Genomic DNA, 24564 nt, shown 5'->3' with positions numbered 1-24564 from the left:
TAGCAGAGATTAGAATGGGCTCAGGGCTTCCCTGGTGGCTCAGTGGTAAAGCATTGGCCTGCCAATTCAGGAGATGTGGGTTTTATCCCTGGGTCGGTGGGGAAGATTCCCCAGAGAAGGAAATGGCAATGCACTCCAGTGTTCTTGCCTAGGAAATCCCACGGACAGAGGAGCCTGGAGGGCCATAGCCCATGGGGTTGCAAAACAGGTGGACATGACTTAGTCACTAAACGACCACAAAGAACGGGCTCAACTGTCAATGTACTACAAAACTACAGCTTTAACAGAGTCTTTCCTAAAAAGTAATCTGCAGCACACAGGACCTAGCTCCCCAACCAGGGACTGAACCTCAGCCTTCTGCGCTGCTAGCACGGTCTTGGCCACTGCGCCACCAGGGAAGTTCCTGCAATAGCCTTAAAGGAGTTATTCCTGCTGCCCTCTACTCCTTGGAAATAGGAATCGTTATTCCCAATTAGAATTAGCGCCTTTGTTTAGCACAAGAAAGCTCACGGGAACCAGTGGGTTACAGTGATGCAGAAGGTTCAGCACCTCCTGAGCAACCAGGCTCAATTAGTTTTCTGATTTAAAAGTAATGTAGGTTTACTACAGAAATATTAGAAGAAATGCAAACCACTCATGTTTGCACTTATATTCCTTTGTTAAGTATGTAAAATAAAGAGGGAAGTTCTTCCCGTCTTATAACACCTCTCCCAGAGCTGACCATTGGGGAACATCAATGGTTTATTCCTCCCCCATTAGCCCTGTTAACAATTTATGGGTGGAAAATGATTAATTTCAGCGATAGCCTTTATATTCTGCTACTCCCCATTCCTCAAAGCAAGGAAACAAACAAAAATATGGTCATATTTAGGGGCTGTGGTTTGTGAGAACTTAGTATCCTTCCTGGCATCATGTAATTTTAGAAAATAGGGCCTTCTGAGAGGGCCCTAGAGGGAACAGGAAGGCTCCTTTACCCTATTTGGTAATTTACCATCTCAAAGTGTTTGATTAAACAGTCCCGTCACATCATCGTTGGTCCTCCCAAATCAAGCTCTTGGTTAAAAATATATTTTAACTTCAATTAGCAGCACATTAGAAAAATAACAGAAACTTGAACGCACTGGTCATTTTAAATTAAAATTTGTATTTGGAAATAGAAATGCATAATAACAAACTTTTTACAAAATTGTCACATAGGAACATACCTTCTGATTCCATAGCATGCTTCATTTACTCAGAAAAAGTTACAGCACAATCAAAACAAAGAGCTTTCATTTATAAACGTGAGCGCCTTTGTTTAGCACAAGAAAGCTCACGGGAACCAGTGGGTTACAGTGATGCAGAAGGTTCAGCACCTCCTGAGCAACCAGGCTCAGAGCCTCCCCGGTCTGCGTCCCATCTCTGGCCTTCAGTTTCCCTGGGCACCAAAGGAGGGAAGACTGGATGACTGCTAAAGTCCTGGGCACCCTGGTTCTTTCATTTCAGAGAAAAGTACACGATCATAACTGTATCATTCTTCCTTGATTGTAAACATCAACAGAATAAAAGTTAACATGCTCAAAAATTTTACTGCTAAGAGTGCTATGATTTTTTTTTCCCATCTTCTGCAAAGGATGGATGAGGGTCCAGACCATTAGGCCACATTCACTGCTTATACTGGAAAATGAGGAAATGCTAATGAAATTGCTTTTACGGGCTGACATTCAGGGATGACAGAAAGGGACGTTCTGGAATGAGTACAGGACTTGTTCTTTGGGAGAACTGTAGCTCCTGGACAAAGTTCAGTGGTCACACTTGGGCACATCCATGCCCACGCACAGCAAAGGTGATTGAGACCTTGTTAACCATGAAGGGGAAAGAGAAACCTTAGTGTTTTCCCCAAACACTCAGAGCCTCTTGTAAACCGTATTTAGGTATGTAAGCATTATTTTACACAATTCCTGATAAGCTGAAAACTGTAGACCTCCTCCCCCCAAGCGTCAAGTAAGAAGTAGACTGATATTCAGTGCTCAAGTCTATTTTATAAAATGGGCTATCTGCAGGAAGGCGGATAAGAATTCGCTTTAACATCCGATTAACAGCCCTCATTTGAAATAAAACAAAAACTAGAGGGCTAGGATTTTTATGATGACTCTTACCCTCTTTGGAAAACTTCCATTTCAGGAGTTTAATTTGATTCACTTTGTTGGAGCTTCTTGCCTTGGCAGCATCTTCCATATACACACATAGCTGTGAAGAATCTAGCCCGCATTCTTTTTCCTGAAGCCGTAATCTATGGTTCTGACTCCACCACACCGAGGCTGACCAGTGTCCCTGGTCAGGCTCAAACCATCTTCTAATTACGGAGTGCCCAACTGACTGACTGACTGTTTCTCCCTTATACCTCACTGTATTTAAGTTGTGTTTTAGTATGTCCCTATAGAATTTCTTCAGTTCACGCTCTTATCAGTGTGATTGAAGTCTGAGGTTTTGACAGAAGAGCCCTTTAGATATTCTGCAGGTATGCGAGGCCCAGCAGCTGGTGGAAAAGTTGCATTTCAGCACCTTATAGTCCTCAACCCGTCTCCCTTTACGATCGCTGCATTTACCCTCAAGGGTCAATTTAGTTTTCTCACACCTTCCCAAGTAAAACATTTAGTTCTTTTTCAATGCTAAAACATGATTTTTTTAAACAACAAAGACATGCTTAGCACAAACATCACAAAACCATGAGCTCAAATAGGTGATGTAAAAATACCATTGTCTTAAGATCAAGGTCTTCAGGTCTTAGACCACATGTATGGACCACCAAGTTCTAGGATACATCATTCCATATCGTCATTGCTGTTGTTTGACAAAAACCATAACATGTTCCCTGATACAGTGGCATACCCACATCACTGAAATACACTACTGCAGTGTTTACCTTTTTCCCTCATTGCTTGAAAATCTGTAGCGTAGCATCGGCACTAAATCTTGGTAATTAAGAGAAGTGCTAATTTACAGTCATTTTCTTCCCATAATGATTTCCACAATCCATTTTTATTTCACCTTTGTTAAACTCAATCTCAACTACCCAATTGTGTTTGAGGTAGCTGCACAGTAGTTCTATTGCTAGGAATGCGGCTTGTTTCAAAGTTATCACCTGGGTCATTAGGTTAGATTTAGAGGTAAGAGAAAAATATAGTACCATTTATACCGTTTACTCACTTGGCATACAAGTTAAAATCAAAAATCATCCGTGTCTTTAGTGATTAGAAATACAGTTCTTTTGTGAGCATAGACATAATACAAGGAATCTGTTTCTTTGCATGAAAAGCAGAATCGGTAGAAAAGGACTCATATTCTATTGCTACCTTTCGGTTAACCCGAGTAAGAATGCGCGTGAGGTCGAGCTTGTGAGCGTACTTTTTCAGCATCTCACAAAGAGCCTGGATGAACCAGGATCCGTACTTTGCGTTTCGCCAGGAAAAGTAACCTACAGGGCAAAACATAACCAAAATATCACAGATAGTTGATGTCAGCTGATTTAATCAATTATGACATATTCACGAAGGTAAAAACAACATAAACATGCATAGGTATTATTAGCCATAAAAGAAAAATAGACCATAACTTTGGTTCCAGGGGAAAACAAAACAAAAACCAAGCAGGTGTTGTCTATATACCTCTGCTTTTGACAAGGAAAACAATTGAAGGCTAACTGCACCACTGAGTGAGAATTCTACTTCCTGGGCTTCCCTTCTAATAGGGAAGAACCGGTTTATAGGCAGAAAATGCAAAAGCAAAGAAATAAAAAAGGATCATTATAAGTAGCGTGGTGTTGCAGTGAGATGATTGGCTCATCCAACAACCTGCTTTTGTATGCACACACATTTGAGGGTCTTAAATTTGTCTACGGGGCATCAGAATGGAGTATAATAAACACATTATAGCATATTCAAAAGTCCAAAAGGGGAAATAGTGTATTTATCGATCTTTTCCCAGATAAACTAGTGGATTCATTGCTGTGTTTTTGGCCACGCTGAGTGGCTTGGGGGACCTAATTCCTGGACCGGGGAGTGGAACCCGGGTCCACAGTAGTGAAAGCACCAAGTCTTAACCACTGGACTACCGGGAAGTCCCTGGATCCATTGCTTTTAATCTGAACTGGAAAGATGCCTGGAGGTTAAAATAAATCATATCGACTATATTTAAAAATGTAATACGGTTTAAAAATACACTTGTCCTGTATTTCCAAACCTTCCAAACACACCCTGAGTTAGCTGTATGAGTAAACAAGTACATGATCAATATATATTAATTTATATGATGACACGCACACACACACGTAACGTGTAATACAACCACAGACAAAGCGCAGGTTGATAACCTAAACATAAATCATTTTTAACCTTATTTTCTCTTGTTCCACTTCTACCCACTCATATGCTATTCACATTTATCCTTTCAGTTTCCTAGCTCCCAACGAATTCCCGGAAAACACACCTAACTCCTATTTCAGGAAGTGGGCGAAGCTCTGGCTTGGCCTGTATTATAATATGGATTCCATGTGGTATCAAGTTCATGAATGACACTGTGTAAATGTGCTTTCTTACATGGGCACATTTTCTAGTCAAAATGGGCCAAAGACAACTTTTTGAGACTTCTCTGTGGTTAGGGTACCCTAAAATAAGACACAATGGCTTTTTATGGATATCAAAATCCCTATAGCCTTTGGAACACACTCTTCAGTGTTTAAAATCTACCTATTTCAGTATTTGTAAGTTTCTTACCAGGTGCTGTAGAATATGCGTACAAGAAGTCTGCCTCAACTGGTATTTTCTGACAGGCCATGTCATCCTCAGCACCACTGTCTGTCTCAATACCACAGTCCAGTTCTGTGCCTCGGCAGGCCTAGAGGTTAGAAAATAAACACCCATTTAAAAATTAGAAAAAAAGAAAAGAAACTTTTATTGGGAAAAAAACGTGTGTACATGCATAAACGCGTAACTTATTCCTAAGAAATGCAAAGGCTCTGTAAAAACTGATGTGAATTATTCAGAATCATTTTGCTAGAAGTCTAAAAATTAAAGTTTATGCAATGTCTCCTAAGTGGTAGTTTAAATAAATAAAAAAGTAGCAATAGTTTAGTAGCTTCAAGGAAAAAAAAAATTAAAAATCCTTTGGATAATCCACAATGAAGTAAATTAATCCCTAAAGAAGCCTCAATAACCAAATCGCTCAGTTATCTATTACCTGAATAATGAAAAGTTTGGGTTTTCCAGTCAGACTTCTGCAACAGTCCCCTCTGAAGAAACTTGCTAGTTTTTTCAGATCGACAGGTCCATTGGTTCCAAAAATGATTCCTTCTTCACCATGGCTTAGAAGCACGCAAATAAAACTGCTCCTTCTGCTATGGTCTTCTTTAGAAACTGGAAAAACATTTACAGACAAAAAAAACCAATGCAATTTTATTCAACAATTTCATATGTACTGGATGGGAGTAAGATGAAGAAATTTGAGAACTGAACTAAGAGATTGTGTAAACCCAGCTTGGGGCAGAGCAACATATCTCAGACTATTCTGGGGAGTCGGTACGAATAACTTGTTTTACTTCCATAAAATGTGCAGAGTAGGACTGTGTACAGTTTAGCTCCACAATTCTCATGCTTTACTTTCATACAGGTCATAGCCAGACTGTATATACATTGGACAATGAAGGTCATTCTTTTTGTTATTTCTTACCGTTGCTCATTAATTCCAACATTTCTTTACATGTAAGATCATTTTTAATCCTGACTTCGTATTTCAAGCTCATGAATGTTTCCCTGAGGTTTGCCGCATCCACATCTGTACCAGATCGACAGGCCATGCCTTGAACAGAAAGTTACTTTTAATTGCATGAAAAAAAAAAAAGATAAACTGCTTTGAAATGAACTATTCAGGGATCCACACAATCCACAAGAAACTCTTCCTTTCAAATGCTAAGAAAACTCAATATTCTGACAGCGGGGACTCTAAGTCTCTTATTTCTCCGCATACAAGACACTCCATGATATAATCTGCTATCTGTGCTACCGCCACAAGGATGTTTTTCACAGCTGCTTAGATGGTGAAAAACAAATGACTTAAATGCCTAAAAAGAGAGGCTTGGTTAAATAAATTACAATTCATTTATAATACGGGATACTATGTTGCCACTGAAATTTTGTAGACAAAATTTTGCCATAGGAAAATGCTCACTTATTAAAAAAAAAAAAGAGTAGAAAATAAAAGGATCCTACTTTTAAGAAAAAATTATACACACACACATAAACATACACAAACACATAAACATCACCATACACAGACATATGTATCAACACATACCTCACACACTCAGAGGATCTATTTCTTTGATTCTAAGTTTTCAACAATTCTAAGATACATCAGTAATTTCATCATATCTTTTCGAGGGAAACAAAAAACCCCCACAAACCACTAGGCCACATTAACACTGTTCAAAAGCCTCTAAGCCTTCCGACCACCATGAAACCATGATCACGACCGGCTTCATTTGCAGAGATGTGGGACCCACAGCACAGGAGAGTCCAGGAGAACTCGAACAAGGCTCTGCAGCTGCTGTGTGGCCTGTACCCAGTAGTCCTGGGCTTTCCTCACCCCTTAAAGCGCCTTCCACATGCATGTACGGACTGACCAAACAATGCCCTCAGACTTAAAAATCTAAAGTGTTAGGCATAGCAGGGGGAAGGCACCCATGCTTTTGAACTGTGGTGTTGGAGAAGACTCTTGAGAGTCCCTTGGACTGCAAGGAGATCCAACCAGTCCATTCTGAAGGAGATCAGCCCTGGGATTTCTTTGGAAGGAATGATGCTAAAGCTGAAACTCCAGTACTTTGGCCACCTCATGTGAAGAGTTGACTCATTGGAAAAGACTGGTGATGCTGGGAGAGATCGGGGGCAGGAGGAGAAGGGGATGACAGAGGATGAGATGGCTGGATGGCATCACTGACTCGATGGACGTGAGTCTGAGTGAACTCCGGGAGTTTGTGATGGACAGGGAGGCCTGGCGTGCTGCGATTCACAGGGTCGCAAAGAGTTGGACATGACTGAGCGACTGAACTGAACTGAACACATATGAATAAAAAAAAAAACAACTAGATGTTTCCAGCTCCAAATTATTGTTGATTGTCTCTGGTGTGATTATGAATGATTTAAATTTGTTTCTTTTGCTAATCTGTAATTTCTGAAACTTATCGCCATATATTATTTTTACAAAATTAGAAGTAAGCTCATCAAGGTTTTGACATTGGAAAAGGGAACACCGTGCACTTGTGTGACACAGCAATTAAATTCTGGCCCTGGTGTGTGAGCCACTTAATAGTTGAACACAAGACACCAGGCTGTCAGAGATGGGTTTGAGAACCCGACCTTCACATTTCAAAGCAGAAAAGGAGCTCACTGTAAAGGTAAAGTCAGACTATGGGCCAAAGTATTTTGGGGCGAGAGTAGAACAACATGCCCCACCCCCTTTAAAGATAAGTAAGTACTCAGGCTGTTGTTGTTTAGTTGCGTTGTGGTCCCATGGACTGTAACCTGCCAGGCTTCCCTGTCCATGGGATTCTCCAGGCAAGAATACTGGAGTGGGTTGCCATTTCCTTCTCCAGGGCATCTCTCTGATGCAGGGATCAAACCCACGTCTCCTGCATTGGCAGGTGGATTAACTACTACTGAGATGCCTGGGAAACTTGGGCTGTAATGTACACACGATAAACATAACTAACAATGCTGTATGTTATACATGAAAATTGTTGAGAAAGTAAATCCTAAAAGTTCTTATCACAAGGAAAAAGACTTTTTTCTATTTCTTTAATTTTATATCTATATGAGATGATGGCTGTTCACTAAGCTTATTATGGTCATCATTTCATGATGCATGAAGTCCAGTCATGCCACACACCTTAAATTTATGCAGTGCTCTGTGTCAATTATATCTCAATAAAACTGGAAGAAAAAGACAAAACCCCAATAAGTTCAACAATGTAAAATTCTATGGGAAGAGGGCATTATAATTAGCAACGCGAGGCAGAATACCTAAGGTTGAAGGTGGTCTCTCAACTTAGAGCCAAAAACAATATAAACGGGCTAGTTTTAGACACTCATTTTCAACTATGCTTTCCTCATTCCTTATAATGAACCTAACACCCAATCCTGCTTATCTTTCCAGTGTAATTTCGCTTTTTTCCCTTTTCATCAGCATTATGATAGATAGCCTCCTAAAGTGAATCAGGAGATTCTAATTTCTTTAATTAAAATTCTAATATGATTAATATGCCAATTCAGAGTTAATCACGGTACCAATTTAAAAGTGAAAAAATGAAGGAACAGCCAAAGTGTTGATTCATATGGTAAATTATGCAAGTCAAGTGAACACTCTATTTCGGGAATGGGATATTATATAATCATTACAATAGCAGATATGAAAATTATACAACACAAAAAACACTTACATTACATTAAATAGAATAAGCAGGATACAATATTGCTTACATGTTATGGATAAAATTTAACTTTGAAAGAAACTGTTAAGGAAAAATTACAAGTAATACGGTAGGATGTTAATTAGCCTTTTTAGGATCATGAGGGATTTTATTTTTCATATACTATTTAAAAAAAAAGAAAAAAACCTCTGAAATATGTTATTAGATTCAAGACAGACATGTACAAGGACTGAGACGTGGATCTGGGGATCAGGCTATTGTGACCCTAAGAGCAATTTCTTGGCGTGGTCGAGGTGATGGGAAGAAGAGGCCAAGTTTAGAACATCTGTTGTCAAAACTTAGGGAAGGAGACAAAAATCAGATCAAAGCTTAGGGGGCAGCAGGATTAAAAAAGATAAGGTCTCTTTAAAGTGGGGAGTCTGTCTTCTTTTCAGGGGAAGAAGACAGAGTCAACAGAACAAATGAAGGCCCAGGAGGTGAAGTGATACAGGGGTGGATTCCCAGCTCGGGCTGGGGGTCGGGCACACCAATGCCGAGAGGTCCAGCTACTAAATCGTCTGTGGGACTCCTCTGTGCAAGGACTTTTCACCTTTCGGTAACTAATGGCGGTTACTTTTTACGGTTGCTAGAAGAATTAAATAAGATTTCTGTGAGGTGCCTCGTGCAGTTCCTGGAAAGGAAAAATACTTCTCCTTACTGTCTGGTGAGATCCTTCCATTAACATGAAAGAGGGAGCAGGAAGATAAAGCAAGGGTTGCACAAAAGTCAGGCCTGGGACTTCCTTGGTGGACTGCTGCTGCTAAGTCGCTTCAGTCATGTTCGACTCTGTGCAACCCCACAGACAGCAGGCCACCAGGCTCCTCTGTCCCTGGGATTCTCCAGGCAAGAATCCTGGAGTGGGTTGCCATTTCCTTCTCCAATGCATGCTTGCATGCTAAATCGCTTCAGTTGTGTCTGACTCTGTGCGACCCTATGGGCAGTAGCCCTCCAGGCTCCTCTGTTCACAGAATTCTCTAGGCAAGAATACTGGAGTGGGTTGCCATTTCCTTCACCCGCTGCCACCTCCCCGGTGGTCCAGTGGCTAAGAATCTGCCTGCTCGTGCAGGCGACACAGGTTCAATCCCTGGTTGGAAAGATCCCACATGTCATGGGGCAGCTAAGCCCCGGGGGCCGTAACTACTGAAGCCCGCATGCTCTACAGCCTGTGCACTGCAACCAGAGAGGAGCCCCCGCTAGTCGCAACTAGAGAAAGCCCTAATGCTGCAATGAAGACAGAGCACAGCCAAAAAGGAAAATAAATTTAAAAAAAAAAAGAGAAGTCAGGGCAGAAGAGGTCGACATACAGATAGAAGAGGGAGAGATTTTGATCATACAAAGAAGATTTAAGAGTTCCTGCTGAATTGAAGGACTTGTAGGATCCTGGCTCTGTTTTTACTTCATGGCTATTCTATGTCATTAGTTTATTAACTAATAACATGCATTCTGTTTTTTTATACTCTACCAAATATAAACAGTACAAATACTTGTAAAGGTTTAAAAACTATCACGACACATACCAGTATTTTCGTGGAAGTTCTTATTATTGATTATTATACACAAACCCATTTCAGGATAATCCATTTTGTAACTCTCTTCCAAGGATATTCCAGAGTCCATTGATTTGCTTCCATGTAAGATCTTTCTGTTTGGAAATCAGACAACGGTTTACGAAGAGAGAAGTGACCAATGCTGCTATTCACATGAACACAAACTTCTTGAACACATAAGAACAGCTGACATTTGTTGAATATAATGTGCCAGGTTGTATGCAACAGGCTTCTCCTCCCTAAAATTTCACAAAAACCCACTTCACAGATAAGGAAGTGATTACTATGAGGCTAACAGTTATGCAGACACTGTGTAAGACACAAGACCAAAAGCATCTGTTGAACTACAGCGTTCACGCTTTTAATTTCTACATTGTTTTCCTTTACATTTTATTAAAATTTCATTAAATACATTTTATACTTAGCCACTTCATCCAGCTGGTGGAAGTGGCCCAGGACAGTATGTAAATAAATGGGGGTGGCTATTTTTCAATAAAACTTTATCAGAACAGTCTACAAGCCTGACCCCTGACCTGGCCAGGAATTAGGAAACACCAACCAAACACTGATACCTATTGTTCATGTACCCATATACTCAGGCTAGGAGTATTTCACATTATATGCAATTTTTAAAAAAATTGTTGGAAAAAGACTAAAGTAGTAAATTATATTCTGTATGATAGGAAAAGGTAGGAAAATGTGTAAATCACTTTAAAAGGGTTTTTAAAAAGACAAAAGAAAAACACCAATCTTACCTCCAAGATGAGATTGCATTTCAATAGTTTAATTTTTAGGCAAATTCTTTTGCTAAACAAATACTGCAAAGATCTTTATTAGTAATCTAGTAATAGCTCTGCTATAACAGTACTGTGTAGTACTAAAATTAATTTATAATTCCCTAGGTGGTCCAGAACGATAATACTATACCTCAGAAAGAAACTTTTAGAATTAAATGTACCATAAGAGATCCCAGAGGGATAATAACAGACATGGATTAAATTAAGAGTGTTTTGAGTTTTATCTTTTCCCTTTCTCCATCTACTGAAGTATTAATAAGCAGAATATTCCAAAAAGGAAGACAGGGAAGGAAACAAAAAAGGGGGAAAGATAATCTATAACCAGGCAATTATTCCCCAGACTGAGAACTTGCATTTTACCTTAGCCTTAAAACTCATAAACAGGAGGCCAAAAAACACCCCAAAACACAAACCTCTTATCCTGCGGAGATTCAAGAAGGTGCATCTGCCTCTCGTGGGTCATCCCACTACCAGGGAGGGGTCTCCAACCACAGGTCAGGCCCCCTCCAACTTCCCCATATTCTATCTAAGTTTTATTTTAAGGAGATTCAGAGAGGACAATTTAACATGTGTACAGTCACACAGCTGTCACATGTGGTAAGAAGTCATCTGGGCCTCTCTGGTTTGAAAGCCCCAATTCTTTCTGCTTCCCCCGAGTTTGCTGTATCATACTACACACACCCACCCTCCTTGCTGGTATGAGATTCCTTTTAAATACTCACGTCTCTGAAGTTTTAATGGATTTTGAATCCACTGAATTTTCAGTGTTCTCCATGGACATTTTTTATTTACTAGAATATAAAATAAATAGATGTTAATCAAAATCAGTCATTCTAAGATCATGGCATTATACTAATTATGCCAATGATTATTTCTGTAAATAAATGTGCTATATGGACATTTTCACATCAGCAGTACCATCACTCCCCCAGCTTCACCCCTGTAGTGCAAGGCTGTTTTGAGTCAAACCTGAGAACAACAATCTTTTATAAAGGTGCACACAATGTAACCCTTTTCTCTCTTTCCTTTTTAATTGAGTTATGAAATGCACGCAGAGCACAGATAAGCGTGCAGCCTGATACAGTTTTACATTTGGCTGCTCCCCTAGATCAAGATACAGATCGCAGCTTGTTTCTACTTCAACAGATCCCATCACTGGTTAAGAACTGTCTTCCAGCTCAATATAGTTAAAATAAAACCTGAAAACTTCCCATAGCAATGGTATACCTCACATAACACAATTTTATGATGCTTAGATTCCCAAGAGATTCAGTGCCAGAAGTTCTAAACCTCCACAAAACCTTTACTCTTAAACTAGATAAGAGAACCCCACTTTCTCATTTAAGGTGGTCGACTGGCTTAAGGAAAGCTGGAACTAAAAACTACAGTTCCTGCTTCCATTCTTCCATCCAGTAATTCTGTTTACCTTCCACAGTGAATGAGTCCTTCTAGTCAAAGCAGCTACCATGTATTGAGCATTTATTACACAGCAGGTGCTGTGCTAGGCATCTTATATCTTCCCAACAACCCAAAAAGTCAGGAAACCCAGCCCTTAGTGATGAAGTGACTTTGTCCGCAGCCACAGAGCTAATGATGGCAGTCGTCTTCTTCCCTCTCTCCCTGGCTGCCTTGGAAGAAGCCAGTCCCTCGCTATTTGTCTGGAGTTTTGCCAGGTCTTCTCTGGTTTTCCAAAAGCAAAAGGTACTTCCTATGACCATCAGTCTGCCTCCCTAAATTATGAATATAGAAAAACAGGGACAACAACCTTTCTTGAGCCTCTAGAAGCCCTGCCTATCTCAAAACTCCAATCTAAACAGAACTTTTAACTTTACTTTTAACTTTATTTTATGCTAAAATCAGAAATCTTAAAAGAATACACACCCCATCAACAGGACTCCCTCCTAGGGAGGGAGTCTAGGATGAGAGTAGAACAGTGGATATAGGTAATTAAGAGTCTGGAACTCAGAGAGAGAGATACTGGGGCACTCTGACAATGAAAGGGTTACTAGAGGAAGTACAGCCAGCAAGAGACTCAAGAGAGGTACAAGAAATGGGAGGACATCAGGCAACTGGGGTGTACCAAAGTATGCAGAAGTCTTTCAATGAGCATTTGATCATCACAAATCTCGCTAAAAGTTCAGTTCAGATGAGGACAGAAGACCATTAGCTTAGGCAAGAAAGTTATGGGGAGAGCAGAGGTTGTCAGGAAAAATTGTCCAGGACTTGGATATAGGCAAAAGAGATTACTGGATATTATTTTCAGGTTCAGTTCAGTTGCTCAGTCGTGTCTGACTCTTTGCAACCCCATGAACCGCAGCACGCCAGGCCTCCCTGTCCATCACAAACTCCCGGAGTCCACCCAAACCCATGTCCACTGGGTTGGTGATGCCATCCAGCCATCTCACCCTCTGTCGTCCCCTTCTCCTCCTGCCCCCAATCCCTCCCAGCATCAGAGTCTTTTCCAATGAGTCAACTCTTCGCATGAGGTGGCCAAAGTACTGGAGCTTCAGCTTTAGCATCACTCCCTCCAAAGAAATCCCAGGGCTGATCTCCTTCAGAACGGACTGAGTGGATCTCCTTGTAGTCCAAGGGACTCTCAAGAGTCTTCTCCAACACCACAGTTCAAAAGCATCAATTCTTCAGCGCTCAGCCTTCTTCACAGTCCAACTCTCACATCCATACATGACTACTGGAAAAACCATAGCCTTGACTAGACGGACCTTTGTTGGCAAAGTAATATCTCTGCTTTTGAATATGCTATCTAGATTGGTCATAACTGTTGTTCCAAGGAGTAAGCGTCTTTTAATTTCATGGCTGCAGTCACCATCTGCAGTGATTTTGGAGCCCCCCAAAAATAAAGTCTGACACTGTTTCCACTGTTTCCCTATTTCCCATGAAGTGATGGGACCGCATGCCATGATCTTTGTTTTCTGAATGTTGAGCTTTAAGCCAACATTTTCCACTCTCCTCTTTCACTTTCATCAAGAGGCTTTTTAGTTCCTCTTCACCTTCTGCCATAAGGGTGATGTCATTTGCTTATCTGAGGTTATTGATATTTCTCCTGGCAATCTTGATTCCAGCTTGTGTTTCTTTCATTCCAGTGTTTCTCATGATGTACTCTACATATAAGTTAAATAAGCAGGGTGACAATATACAGCCTTGACGTACTCCTTTTCCTATTACCCCCTGGTAACCATAAGTTTCATTTTCTGCATCTCTGTAACTCCATCTCTGTTTTGTAGATAAGTTCATTTGTACAGGGTGTCCTCTTTTGCCTGACCCCCTGACTAGGCTATTTTACAACTTATAGGAAGTTAAGCCACAGGAAAGGGAAGCCATGCAAATGACTCTTATTGACAGCAGTGAAAATAAATTTTGTCTTAAATGATGTAACTAATTTGCAACTTGCAGAAAAGATGACCCTCTCAAATAACACTTTACTGTCCTACAGGATATTAACCAGTTTCCCTTCTACTAACAAATTCATTTCATTGTATCCAACCATTTACATCTGTGTTTGTTGTTTAAAGTCTCCTTTGAACTGGTCTTATCCTACTAGTTCTATTACCAGTTAATTGAATAAGATATTTGACATGTATTTTATATTTACACAGCATCCGAGTTTTATACCTTTTGAAAATTCTTCTTTAAAAGGATCAATGTTGCTGCAGTGGGTTGAGGAGACAATGGAAAAAGAAAAAAATGAATAAACACAACATGAGTAAGTCAACATAGTTTTACTGTGAAGGGGCAAGAAGAGGGGATGATGGCCGAAGTGGGACCAGGAGTAGAGGACACTTCTTGTTTGCCTTGGTTTTAAATACAAGTCATCTAAGGCATGCTTTTATGCTGATGAGAATCATCCATAGAAAGTGAGAAATTAATAAGGCAAGAGGAGAAAAAGAACAAAGTTCTTGAAGGTAAGAACAAGAACACCTATGACAATCCTGGACAGCATATTAAAAAGCAGAGACATCACTTTGCTGACAAAGGTCCATCTAGTCAAAGCTATTATTTCCAGTAGTCATGTATGGATGTGAGAGTTGGACTATAAAGAAAGCTGAGCACCAAAGAACTAATGCTTTTGAACTGTGGTGTTGGAGAAGACTCTTAAGAGTCCCTTGGACTGCAAGGAGATCCAACCAGTCCATCCTAAAGGAGATCAGTCCTAAACAGTCTTTGAAAGGACTGATGCTGAGGCTGAAGCTCTGATCCTTTAGTCACCTGATGCAGAAAGCCAACTCACTGGAAAAGACCCTGATGCTGGGAAAGATTGAAGGCAGGAGGAGAAGGGGACAACAGAGGATGAGATGGTTGGATGGCATCACCGACTTGATGGACATGAGTTTGAGCAAACTCTGGGAGATAGTGAAGGACAGGGATGCCTGGTGTGCTGCAGTCCATGGGGTCACAAAGAGTTGGACATGATGTGGCGACTAAACAATAAGAACAGGTGAGGGCTCATCCACTGTTGTGCAAGGAAGACAAACTATGTGGCACAAAGTATGAAGGCTGGTAACCCGGGTGCAAGGAGGATGAGGCACTCCGCGTACGATCACATCCACTTGCTCTCTCATTAGAAAACTGAGAGAAAAATCCCCAAATGTCTATCTATCCCTTCATGAGTACTTATCCATGCATTTTACCACACAATACAAAAACTAACCATGCATACAGCTAGCACAGGTGTATGAGACAGGCGTTCCCAGACATGAGTGGAAGGGACACAAGGTGGTATTACCTCCTGAGAACATGTGGACAACATGTCTTGCCATGTCTCAATAGAAGCCTTAAAGTTTGCTCTATGAGACTTACACTGCTAAGAATGGAGCCTAAGGAAGCAAACATTTCCAGCTCAACACAGTTTAAAACAAAACCTCTCGCTGGCCCTACTTCCTCTAGTAACCCTAATCTAGAGATTAGGGAGAGGAGAGAAGGGGAAGGATATGCATTACTCATCAAAATATTGAGAATTTGGACAGAGAAACAGTGAAGTCATGATGTAGCCAATACACTGGTTATATAGCATCTTTACCTTTTAATCTGTTTATTTAACAGTAACTATCCCTAGGTGATGGGATTACTGGCAACTTAATTACTCTTCAATATTTTTGTATTTTTTTCTGTAACATCTGCATTTTTTAAAAGTTAGGAAATAGTAACACAGATTATTTTATAAAATAATATCTTTTAACAGTGGTGGACTGTACCCACCAGTACACGTCCCTGGGATTCTCCAGGCAAGAACACTGGAGTGGGTTGCCATTTCCTTCTCCAATGCATGAAAGTGAAAAGTGAAAGGGAAGTCGCTCTGCCGTGTCCGACTCTTTGCGACCCCGTGGACTACAGCCCACCAGGCTCCTCCATCCATGGGATTTGCCAGGCAAGAGTACTGGAGTGGGGTGCCACTGCCTTTTCTGAGTACAGTGCTAGCCAATTTCAACTCTCAGCCCTGTTTCAAAAGCAATAATAAGGGTATGTTGCTAGTATGAAAATCCCATGGACAGAGAAGCCTGGGAGGCTACAGTCCAAAAGGGTCACAAAGGGCTGAGCATGACTGAGCAGCTGAACATGCAAAAACATGCACTCTTCTGAAAGCAACAACACTTTCTTGACTGCTGTGGACCACATCCCAGTCTGTCTTTTTCTTTTTCTTCCATACGTACAATAAACACGTATTATTAGGTACAGAGAAATCTCAAACTTCCTCAAACCAGAAATACGGAGGCCAACTTGCCTCAGTGCATGTCAAAATAATTATCTACCCATGGTTGAAAAATAAAGTTTTGGTTAATCTGATTAATTGAGAGAACAGTACAGGGTAGCTAATAAGTGTGGAAACGTAGGCAGATACATAACAAGTGGTTTATTGATATTATATTGTAATCCATGAGAAAACAGTATTATCTATATTTCAAGACTTTCCAGCCAGCCTGTGGAAAATCTGGAGTGAAAACACAGTGGAATGGGAAAACAAGACTTAATAAAGAGCATTTCTGAAGGGGATCCCAGAGCTCCTGCCAGCGTCTTTCTGGCACCAGGGTTTTGCCTCAAACTGGCCCTTTGAGTAAGTTTGCCAAGTGTGGGGTATACTGTATGTGTTCAGGAACCCCTAAATGCTGCTACATTCCATCAGTGATCAAGGCCTTAAGGTCTTTAGCAAATACTTCTGCAAAAAGCTCAGTGATTATTGGACTGAAACACTAGCTTCTAACAATTTTTTATTTCTTGCCATCAATAAAGCTCTGGGATAAAGCAATTCTATCCTTATGACTGGTAATAGGAGGTTTAGATTTACATAGCGGCCAGCTTTCCAGAGTTTTAAAATACAGTTGTCTCTTGAACAACTGGGGTTTGAATGGGACAGGTCCACTTACACGTGGATTTTTTGAAATAGCAAATCTACAGCATTACACCATCCAAGGTTGGCTGAAATCCACGGACATGGAACTGTGGATACGAAGTGTCTGCTATAAATTATACGCTCAGATTTTCAACTGTGGGGAGGGTCCCCTCTGTTGTTCAAGGGTCAACTGTGTTTGGCTTCTTGGTTCACACCATGGTTAAGATTTCATCTAAATATAAAGTGACTTTCAAGTAATAACTTCCTTTTCATACATTTAATCAACTTTCTTTAACCAAATCATTTTTCAAAGTTAAAAAAGTTTCCACTAGATTATCCTTAATATAAGTAACTGTAATTAATAATTTCCAAAATTAGACATCAGAGACAATTTTGTTTCAATAAGGAATTTGATGGCTGAAAGAAAAAAAAAACCACCTGAATTCTTTTAGAATAGGATTTTTCTATTTGATAAAGATTTCTCAGGAACAAATACTATAATGTATTATTTTGTTCCCTTTATTATTCATAGACTATTGAAAACTTATATAATGCTAAGTAAAATCCTCACTGCATCAGACATTTGCTTTCTGCCTGTCACCATCTGCTTTTCCCACATGAAAGCATCTAATCCACACTCTTGGGAGCATCGCTTTGGTTTCTGCAGAACCAAAAGGGTTAAGCTCAGCATGACCTCATCTCCATTAGCTAATGCCTGGCTGAATATAAGTTATTCTAGGTGTGGTGATCTCATCTCAGAAGGATAAAAAACATTGTCCCCCAAGGGGGAAAAGTGGCCTGTATGATGACAAGGAGTATTAGTTCTTAGAACACTGTCATCTGACAAAACATAAATAGGAAAAATACACAAAAATAGATTGCAGCATAGCAATGGACTTAACACGAACTGTTTCTTACTGTACTGAGTATATAATTCTTCCCATCAGTTCAGGGTGCTCATGGTAAATTTCTGAACACATTTTGGGCCCCAGGGAAGTTCTAAGGTAGACCAGTTGCTATTAGGTGGCAGCCTGGAACCTGACTCTTATAAACAAGTCTGAATTCCTAGATCCAGTTGACACTTGCCAATGAAGCTATAAGAGCCAGATAATTCGAAAGCTAAAGAAGGTCCTTCCAATGATGCTTTGAGGCAGAGTGAATTCCATTTTTCATAGTTCAGCTGACTGATGCTTACAGCAGATAAGGAACTTAGGACTCTGTCCTAACTAGGATCTGTCAGCTTCCCTCACTTCTCCATGACTTACTACCTATGAGGAGTAATGCTATCACTAATTTCAAGGAAGGAAACAAATCCATAACCTAGAAATACTGAGACAGAAAGCATAAATAACATATAGAAACTGACTGCAGGGACAATGAAATAGTATGAAGTACACTTTCTCTAATTCATGAAGAACACAGGAATGATGGTTATGGTGTTTTGGGGGCCACTGGGTAATTTACTTCTAAAAGTAAAATTACAAAATATGAATAACTTTCATATTAAGTAAGCATTGAGCAGTTTTTTCTATATCTCTGCTTGTCTCTAAAGAAAAGGTGAAGCCTTTTTGCTATGATTTCTGGGGAGATTATTCAGTCCTTCTTCAGTATCTGTGGAGGATTCGTTCCAGGATACCCACCTCCCCTTCATTCCCCACCCCACCCTTGCCACCCCCTACCAAAATCTACATATGCTCATGTCCCTTCAGGTACAATGGTGCAGGAAAACAGGTGTTCCATATATGGTTACAGATCCTGCAGACAAGACAGGTGGCCAGTACTTTGGCCAAGGAACTTAAAAAACATCGGGATTACATTGATTACCAACTAGAGAGGACAAATGCTGAAAGACTGATGCTGAAGCTAAAACTCCAATACTTTGGCCACCTGATGCAAAGAACTGACTCATCTGAAAGGACCCTGATGCTGGGAAAGACTGAAGGCAGGAGGAGAAGGGGACAACAGAAGATGAGACGGTTAGATGGCATCACAGACTCAATGGATATGAATTTGTCTAAACTCCGGGAGTTGGTGATGGACAGGGAGGCCTGGCGTCCTACAGTGCATGGGGTCGCAAAGAGTCGGACCACGACTGAGCAACTGAACTGAACTGAGAAAGGACAAAAATCTCAAAAGCAGTCATGTTTCTAGATTTGGTAAGTGAAAGAGAAACAAGATTTTCTTTTTTTCACAATAGTTTGGATAAGTGGAGATTTCCGCTGTGACACCCTAGAGCTTTTACTGAAATAATTTCCTAACTGGTCCCTTCATTTCTTTGGGAAGAATCACCAAACTGGATACTGTCATTTGGCCTGGTGAAGTCAGATGGCTAGTATTTATTCTGTAATAAAGGAGGAATGTCACACATGGCAAGTAAAGTTAAATACAGAAGAAACTTAGTTCCATTGCGCCACACAAACAAAACCATTTTTTCCTTTTCTCTGGCAAGACCCATACCACCAGGCAGACAGACAGGAGGACTCCCCACTACTTGAAGCCACAAGCCAGAACAGACACAATGCCTACTGAGTGCCAAGGGCCTGCATCCCCTCACCTGATGCCCTGTCCTAAGATGGTATCCCTGACGGGGCAGAAGAAGAAACGGGAAGTCCTTGCCGACCTAAGTATTTATGAAATAAACCTAGAATGAAGGCTCTGGGATGCCTTTTATAAAAATTACAGATAACCTCTAAGACATCCTCCCTCCCACTGAGAATCACTCCTCTGTAGAAACAATACAGTTTTACAACCACCTGCCAGAGAAGGTCTGAAACTGCGAAAAGCCAGGGTCAGTAGCGTTTATTCATTTGCGCCGGAACAACTGACTGAACACCAACTGTGTGGAGGGGTCATAAACCCTGAGTGTTTGAAGTAATGGAGAATAAGATCTATCCCTGTGTGTGACCTGCCCCGAAGCTCACTATATTCAAAAGTGGCTCAACAAGACAGGTGCCGATGTACAGTACAAGAGAGATAACTTTATCATGTGCGCATGCTCAGCTGTGTCTGACTCTTTGCGACTCTGTGGACTGTAGCCAGTCAGGCTCCTCTGTCCATGGGATTGTCCAGGCAAGAATACTGCAGTGGGCTGCCATTTCCTCCTCCAGGGAACTAACCTGTATCTCCTCCTCCTGACTCAGGGAACTAACCTGTATTTCCTGCATTGGGAGGTGGATCCTTTACCACTAAGCCACCAGGGGAACTTTATCTTACTCTACTCTAATGCAGATACTCTAAAAGCAATTTGAAGAACAAAATAGGTGGAGAATTAATAACATTACATAGAGATTTACAGAGCATTGTCACAGACATTATCTCATTTTATCCTCATAATAACCCTCCAAGGTATGTATATTAACTGCTGCCTGATTTATGGATGAACTAGGAAAGTGTTGCCTTTGGGAAGTGGCCTCAGGTTCTATGACAGACAAGTCCCTATCCTCCTCCATTTTATTTGGATTTGTTACAAGTGTACACAACAGCAGCTAACAGTCTAAGTACTCTACATCTTGTAGATCCAAACACCAGTGGTTCCATTTTTGAGGCAGAGCCTAAAGAACTCATACTAGGCACCAGAACTGACCTAATGCCATTACAGAAAGACCGGGTTTTTAGCATCAGAAGGGGCTGAAGCAGTAGGAGGTTGTGTTAAATTAGGTGTGAAAGCAAAACAGTGAAGAAGCATTGTAATTGACTCTATCAGACATCAGTCTCTTAAAATCAATTATAATTGCCTCTATCAGATTGCAGTCTCTTAAAATCAATTATAATTGCCTCTATCAGATTGCAGTCTCTTAAAATTCAAGGAGGCTGCTGCTGCTGCTGCTACGTCGCTTCAGTTGTGTCCGACTCTGTGCGACCCCATAGACGGAAGCCCACCAGGCTCCCCCGTCCCTGGGATTCTCCAGGCAAGAACACTGGAGTGGGTTGCCATTTCCTTCTCCAATGCATGAAAGTGAAAAGTGAAAGTGAAGTCGCTCAGTCGTGTCCAACTTTTAGCGACCTCATGGACTGCAGCCCACCAGGCTCCTCTGCCCGTGGGATTTTCCAGGCAAGAGTACTGCAAGGAGGCTAGGCTTCTTTTTTCAGGATTGCGAAAGATATAATGTTTCTCTTCTTTCTTACTGGGAACAGGTTTTATTGCTACACTCCAACTAACTGTTCATTCCTTTATTCATTAAAACACATTTTAACCTTCAAAAGCCTTCACTGCAAAAGAGCAAAGCAAAACCAAAGCTCAAACAGCAGGTTGGGGTAGGGATGGTTTAAGCTTTTACATTTCATTCTTAGAGATCACGTAACTCTAACATTTCAAAGTGGCAGAGTGAATTTTGACACAGGCAGGTCTATGCAGCTTGCTTAGCACTATCCTGCATACACACACTGTTAGAGCAACTCCTGTATTTCACCTCTACCATTCCTTTCTAGTATGCATCATTTAATTATAATTTGCTAAGTAACGGTAAAGCGTCTGCCTGCAACACGGGAGACCCGGGTTTGATTCCTGGGTCGGGAAGATCCCCGGGAGAAAGAAATGGCAATCTACTCCAGCACTCTTGCCTGGAAAATCCCATGGACGGAGGAGCCTGATAGGCTACAATCCATGGGGTCGCAAAGAGTCGGACACGACTGTCTTCACTCAAGCTTAAAATACATTTTTTTTTCTAGATAGGGCATAATTATTAAAAAAAAAAAAAAAAAAAAAGCATGATATTGTAGTATTAGCATTCATTTGTACCAGGCCCTGGATATGAAGAAAGACAAGGAACAAGATAACAAGCCAGAGTCCCATGTGGAATTTGCTTAGGAGCTAATAGAGGAGAATGTAAAAAGCAGCTGCAAAGGATATGACTCTTTCCTCTCAGGACCAGGCGGATGGAAAAGGAATACAGAATAGATAAGACTTAACCTTGAAATGTTGAATCAGAACATAAACATCAATAGGAGTTTCTCAAGGAAAGGTGTGGTGATGGGAAGAGAGAGGGAATGCAAGACTGTTCGAGGAAGAGAATAGTTGCTGTTGAGTTCAGCATGGCTGTGCAGAATGTGACAGATAAGGCAGCAGAGTGGACCAAGGAGCCAACCTGTGCTTGACTTTGTTAACCGTTAAGGGACTGGATTTATCCTTCGGGCAAAGGAACAGCTTTCTGGATTTTTATTCTGTAAGATTCTGGATTTTTATTCTGTAAGATTCCTCAGTGGCTGGAGAGGGGCAGAGGACACAGACATAATGGAGGCCAATGAGGAGGCTCCTATAGCCAGGTGAGCGCTTGCTGCTGCTGCTAAGTTGCTTCAGTCATGTCTGACTCTGCGACCCCAAAGACGGCAGCCCACCAGGCTTCCCGGTCCCTGGGATTCTCCAGGCAAGAATACTGGAGTGGATTGCCATTTCCTTCTCCAATGTATGAAAGTGAAAAGTGAAAGTGAAGTCGCTCAGTCATGTCCAACTCTTAGTGATCCCATGGACTGCAGCCCACCAGGCTCCTCCGTCCGTGGGATTTTCCAGGCAAGAGTACTGGAGTGGGGTGCCATTGCCTTCTCCAAGGTGAGCGCTTAGGGTGGCTTGAATCTGAGATGGAGAGAAAAGGCCAAATCCAGTGGATTTCAGGAGGTCTAAGAGGCTTGGCTGCTAACTGGAGGAGCCGAGAGAGTTAGCTGAGAAGGTTGGTTCCTAGTTTTTTAGCATGGGAGCCACATACTGAGAACTGGGAAAGAGGCTGCTGCCTTGGGAAGTAAGGTTTGACAGCAGACCCACTGGACACAAGAGTGACCAAGGAACTCTTATTCAACTTGGGCTGAGGGGATTTCACATAGACGTCCTTAAGTGATTCAGATGTCTAAAGAGCCTGCGATGCAGGAGATCTGGGAATTTCACAGCCTCCTAAGGGATTTGGGCCAGGAAAAATAGTCATCAGCACGAGCTAGGATTCATGTAAGCCTTCAGGTCTGAAAATGAACAGGAGTTTAATACTTGAAACTGGGACTTCCCAGGTGGCTAAGTGGTAAAGAATCCGCCTGCCAATGCAGGAGAGGCAGGTTCCATCCCTGGGTCGGGAAGATCCCTTGGAGGAGGAAATGGCAACCCACTCCAGTATTCTTGCCTGGAGAATCCCCTAGATCGAGGAGCCTGGCGGGCTGTATACAGCCCATGGGGTCGCAAAGAGTTGGACACGACTGAGCGACTGACCACGCATGCACTTGAAATCAGCTCTTTGAAAAGCAGAGTCACACCACCTCAACCTGAAAAAAAAATCTAGACAAAGGCAGCAGAGACCAAACCCTCGCCAGAAACGGGAGGATAAGCCCCGAGGGCCAAAGCCTCGGAAACAGCGCCAGCCAGGCTCCTGCCCTCAGGCCATCTCCTCTCCGCGCTCATCTTCCTCACCACCTTTCCTATTTAAATTTCAGCCTGCGATTTCCTCTGCCTCCCTCTCCCGAGTCCCACCTCTACCACTCGGCCTCGGCGCTCTCGCCTGGCCTCCCCGCGCCTCTCCTCCCCCAGCTCAGCCACCCGGGTCAAGCCTCCTGCTACCAGCCTTCAGCGTTCCGACCAAGTCTCCCGACCCTCCCCCTCCACCCCCATTCTCGGCCAGGCCACCTGCCCCCCGGGCTCGGCGTCTGCGGCCAGGTCTCCGCTCCCCAGCCTCCCGCTGTCCGGCCGGTCTCCCGCCACCCCCCGATCCAGCCTCTAGATCCTCGGCTCATTCTCGGTCCCCCGGGGCTCGGCTCCTGCAGCCGGATCACCGTCCCCCGGCCCGGCCTCCAGTCTCCCGCCCCAGCCCCATGTCTCTGCATCTGCCGGCTTCAGCGCTCGTTCCCGCCCTCGCTGTCGGGGCAAAACAAAGGATCCGCCGCCGGATCGTGCCTGCATCCTGTCTCCTCCTCGGGGTAGCTGCAGGCCGGTGCAGGTCCCCTGGGCAGGCGCTGGGCTTGGGGGCGGGGGTGGTGGTGGAGGGAACCAGCCCAGGACTGACGGCGCGACGGCGAGGGACCTGGAACACGTCACTCACCGTTCAGCTACGACGCTGCAGCTCTGCTGGACTCCACTCCTGGTCTGCTTCCGCCGCAGCCGCGCTCGGAGATGACCCTCAGAGCAGGCCCCGCCCCTGGCCCCGCCGATCGCCCGCCCCTCTGCTTTGAGGGTTCAGTTCAGCCCCCACGCGTCCATCAGACCCGGACTCGCCCCTCCCCGTGCCCCGCCCGCCCTTGAACCCCGCCCCTCAAGGCCCCGCCCCGCACTGAACCCCGCCCCCTCACAAACCCCGCCCCGCCCGACATCTCTGCCCCCCTCACGGATCGTGCGAGCTCCCGCGTTCCGGCGACGCTGCGCAAGCGGTTCCCGGCTGCCGCTTGGTTGTGGTCCCGGTTTTGCTCTAG

At 42.6% G+C, this 24564-nt stretch overlaps 1 protein-coding gene across 2 annotated transcripts; it reads right to left on the bottom strand.

The window, feature by feature from the left end:
* Positions 1–1124: 1124 nt before the first annotated feature.
* CASP3 (caspase 3) lies at positions 1125–24321 on the bottom strand. Of its 2 annotated transcripts, XM_055567431.1 has the most exons (7): positions 24198–24317; positions 11567–11635; positions 10018–10142; positions 5707–5835; positions 5218–5393; positions 4755–4875; positions 1125–3457 (listed from the first exon to the last, which is right to left on the bottom strand). In XM_055567431.1, exons 2-7 carry the CDS (start codon positions 11623–11625, stop codon positions 3234–3236), a joined length of 834 nt encoding a protein of 277 aa, XP_055423406.1. In that variant the 5' UTR covers positions 11626–11635; positions 24198–24317; the 3' UTR covers positions 1125–3233. The 2 variants fall into 2 exon arrangements, with proteins under 2 accessions (XP_055423406.1, XP_055423408.1); XM_055567433.1 differs by lacking the exon at positions 5707–5835 and having other exon boundaries at positions 24198–24321.
* Positions 24322–24564: the final 243 nt, after the last annotated feature.

The sequence above is a fragment of the Bubalus kerabau genome, chromosome 2 (assembly GCF_029407905.1).
Source record: "Bubalus kerabau isolate K-KA32 ecotype Philippines breed swamp buffalo chromosome 2, PCC_UOA_SB_1v2, whole genome shotgun sequence".
In the NCBI taxonomy this organism is placed as follows: domain Eukaryota; kingdom Metazoa; phylum Chordata; class Mammalia; order Artiodactyla; family Bovidae; genus Bubalus; species Bubalus kerabau.
Note: the sequence above shows the minus strand (reverse complement) of the source record. Positions and strands in the feature narration are given on the sequence as shown.

Coding starts and splice junctions, on each gene's coding strand:
- CASP3 (XM_055567431.1), bottom strand. CDS start 11,625: ATGTCCATGGAGAACACTGAAAATTCAGTGGATTCAAAATCCATTAAA. Junction 5,836..10,017: donor GAACTTCCACGAAAATACTG/GTATGTGTCGTG, acceptor TTTCTGTTCAAG/GCATGGCCTGTCGATCTGGT. Junction 5,394..5,706: donor GTTGGAATTAATGAGCAACG/GTAAGAAATAAC, acceptor ATGTTTTTCCAG/TTTCTAAAGAAGACCATAGC.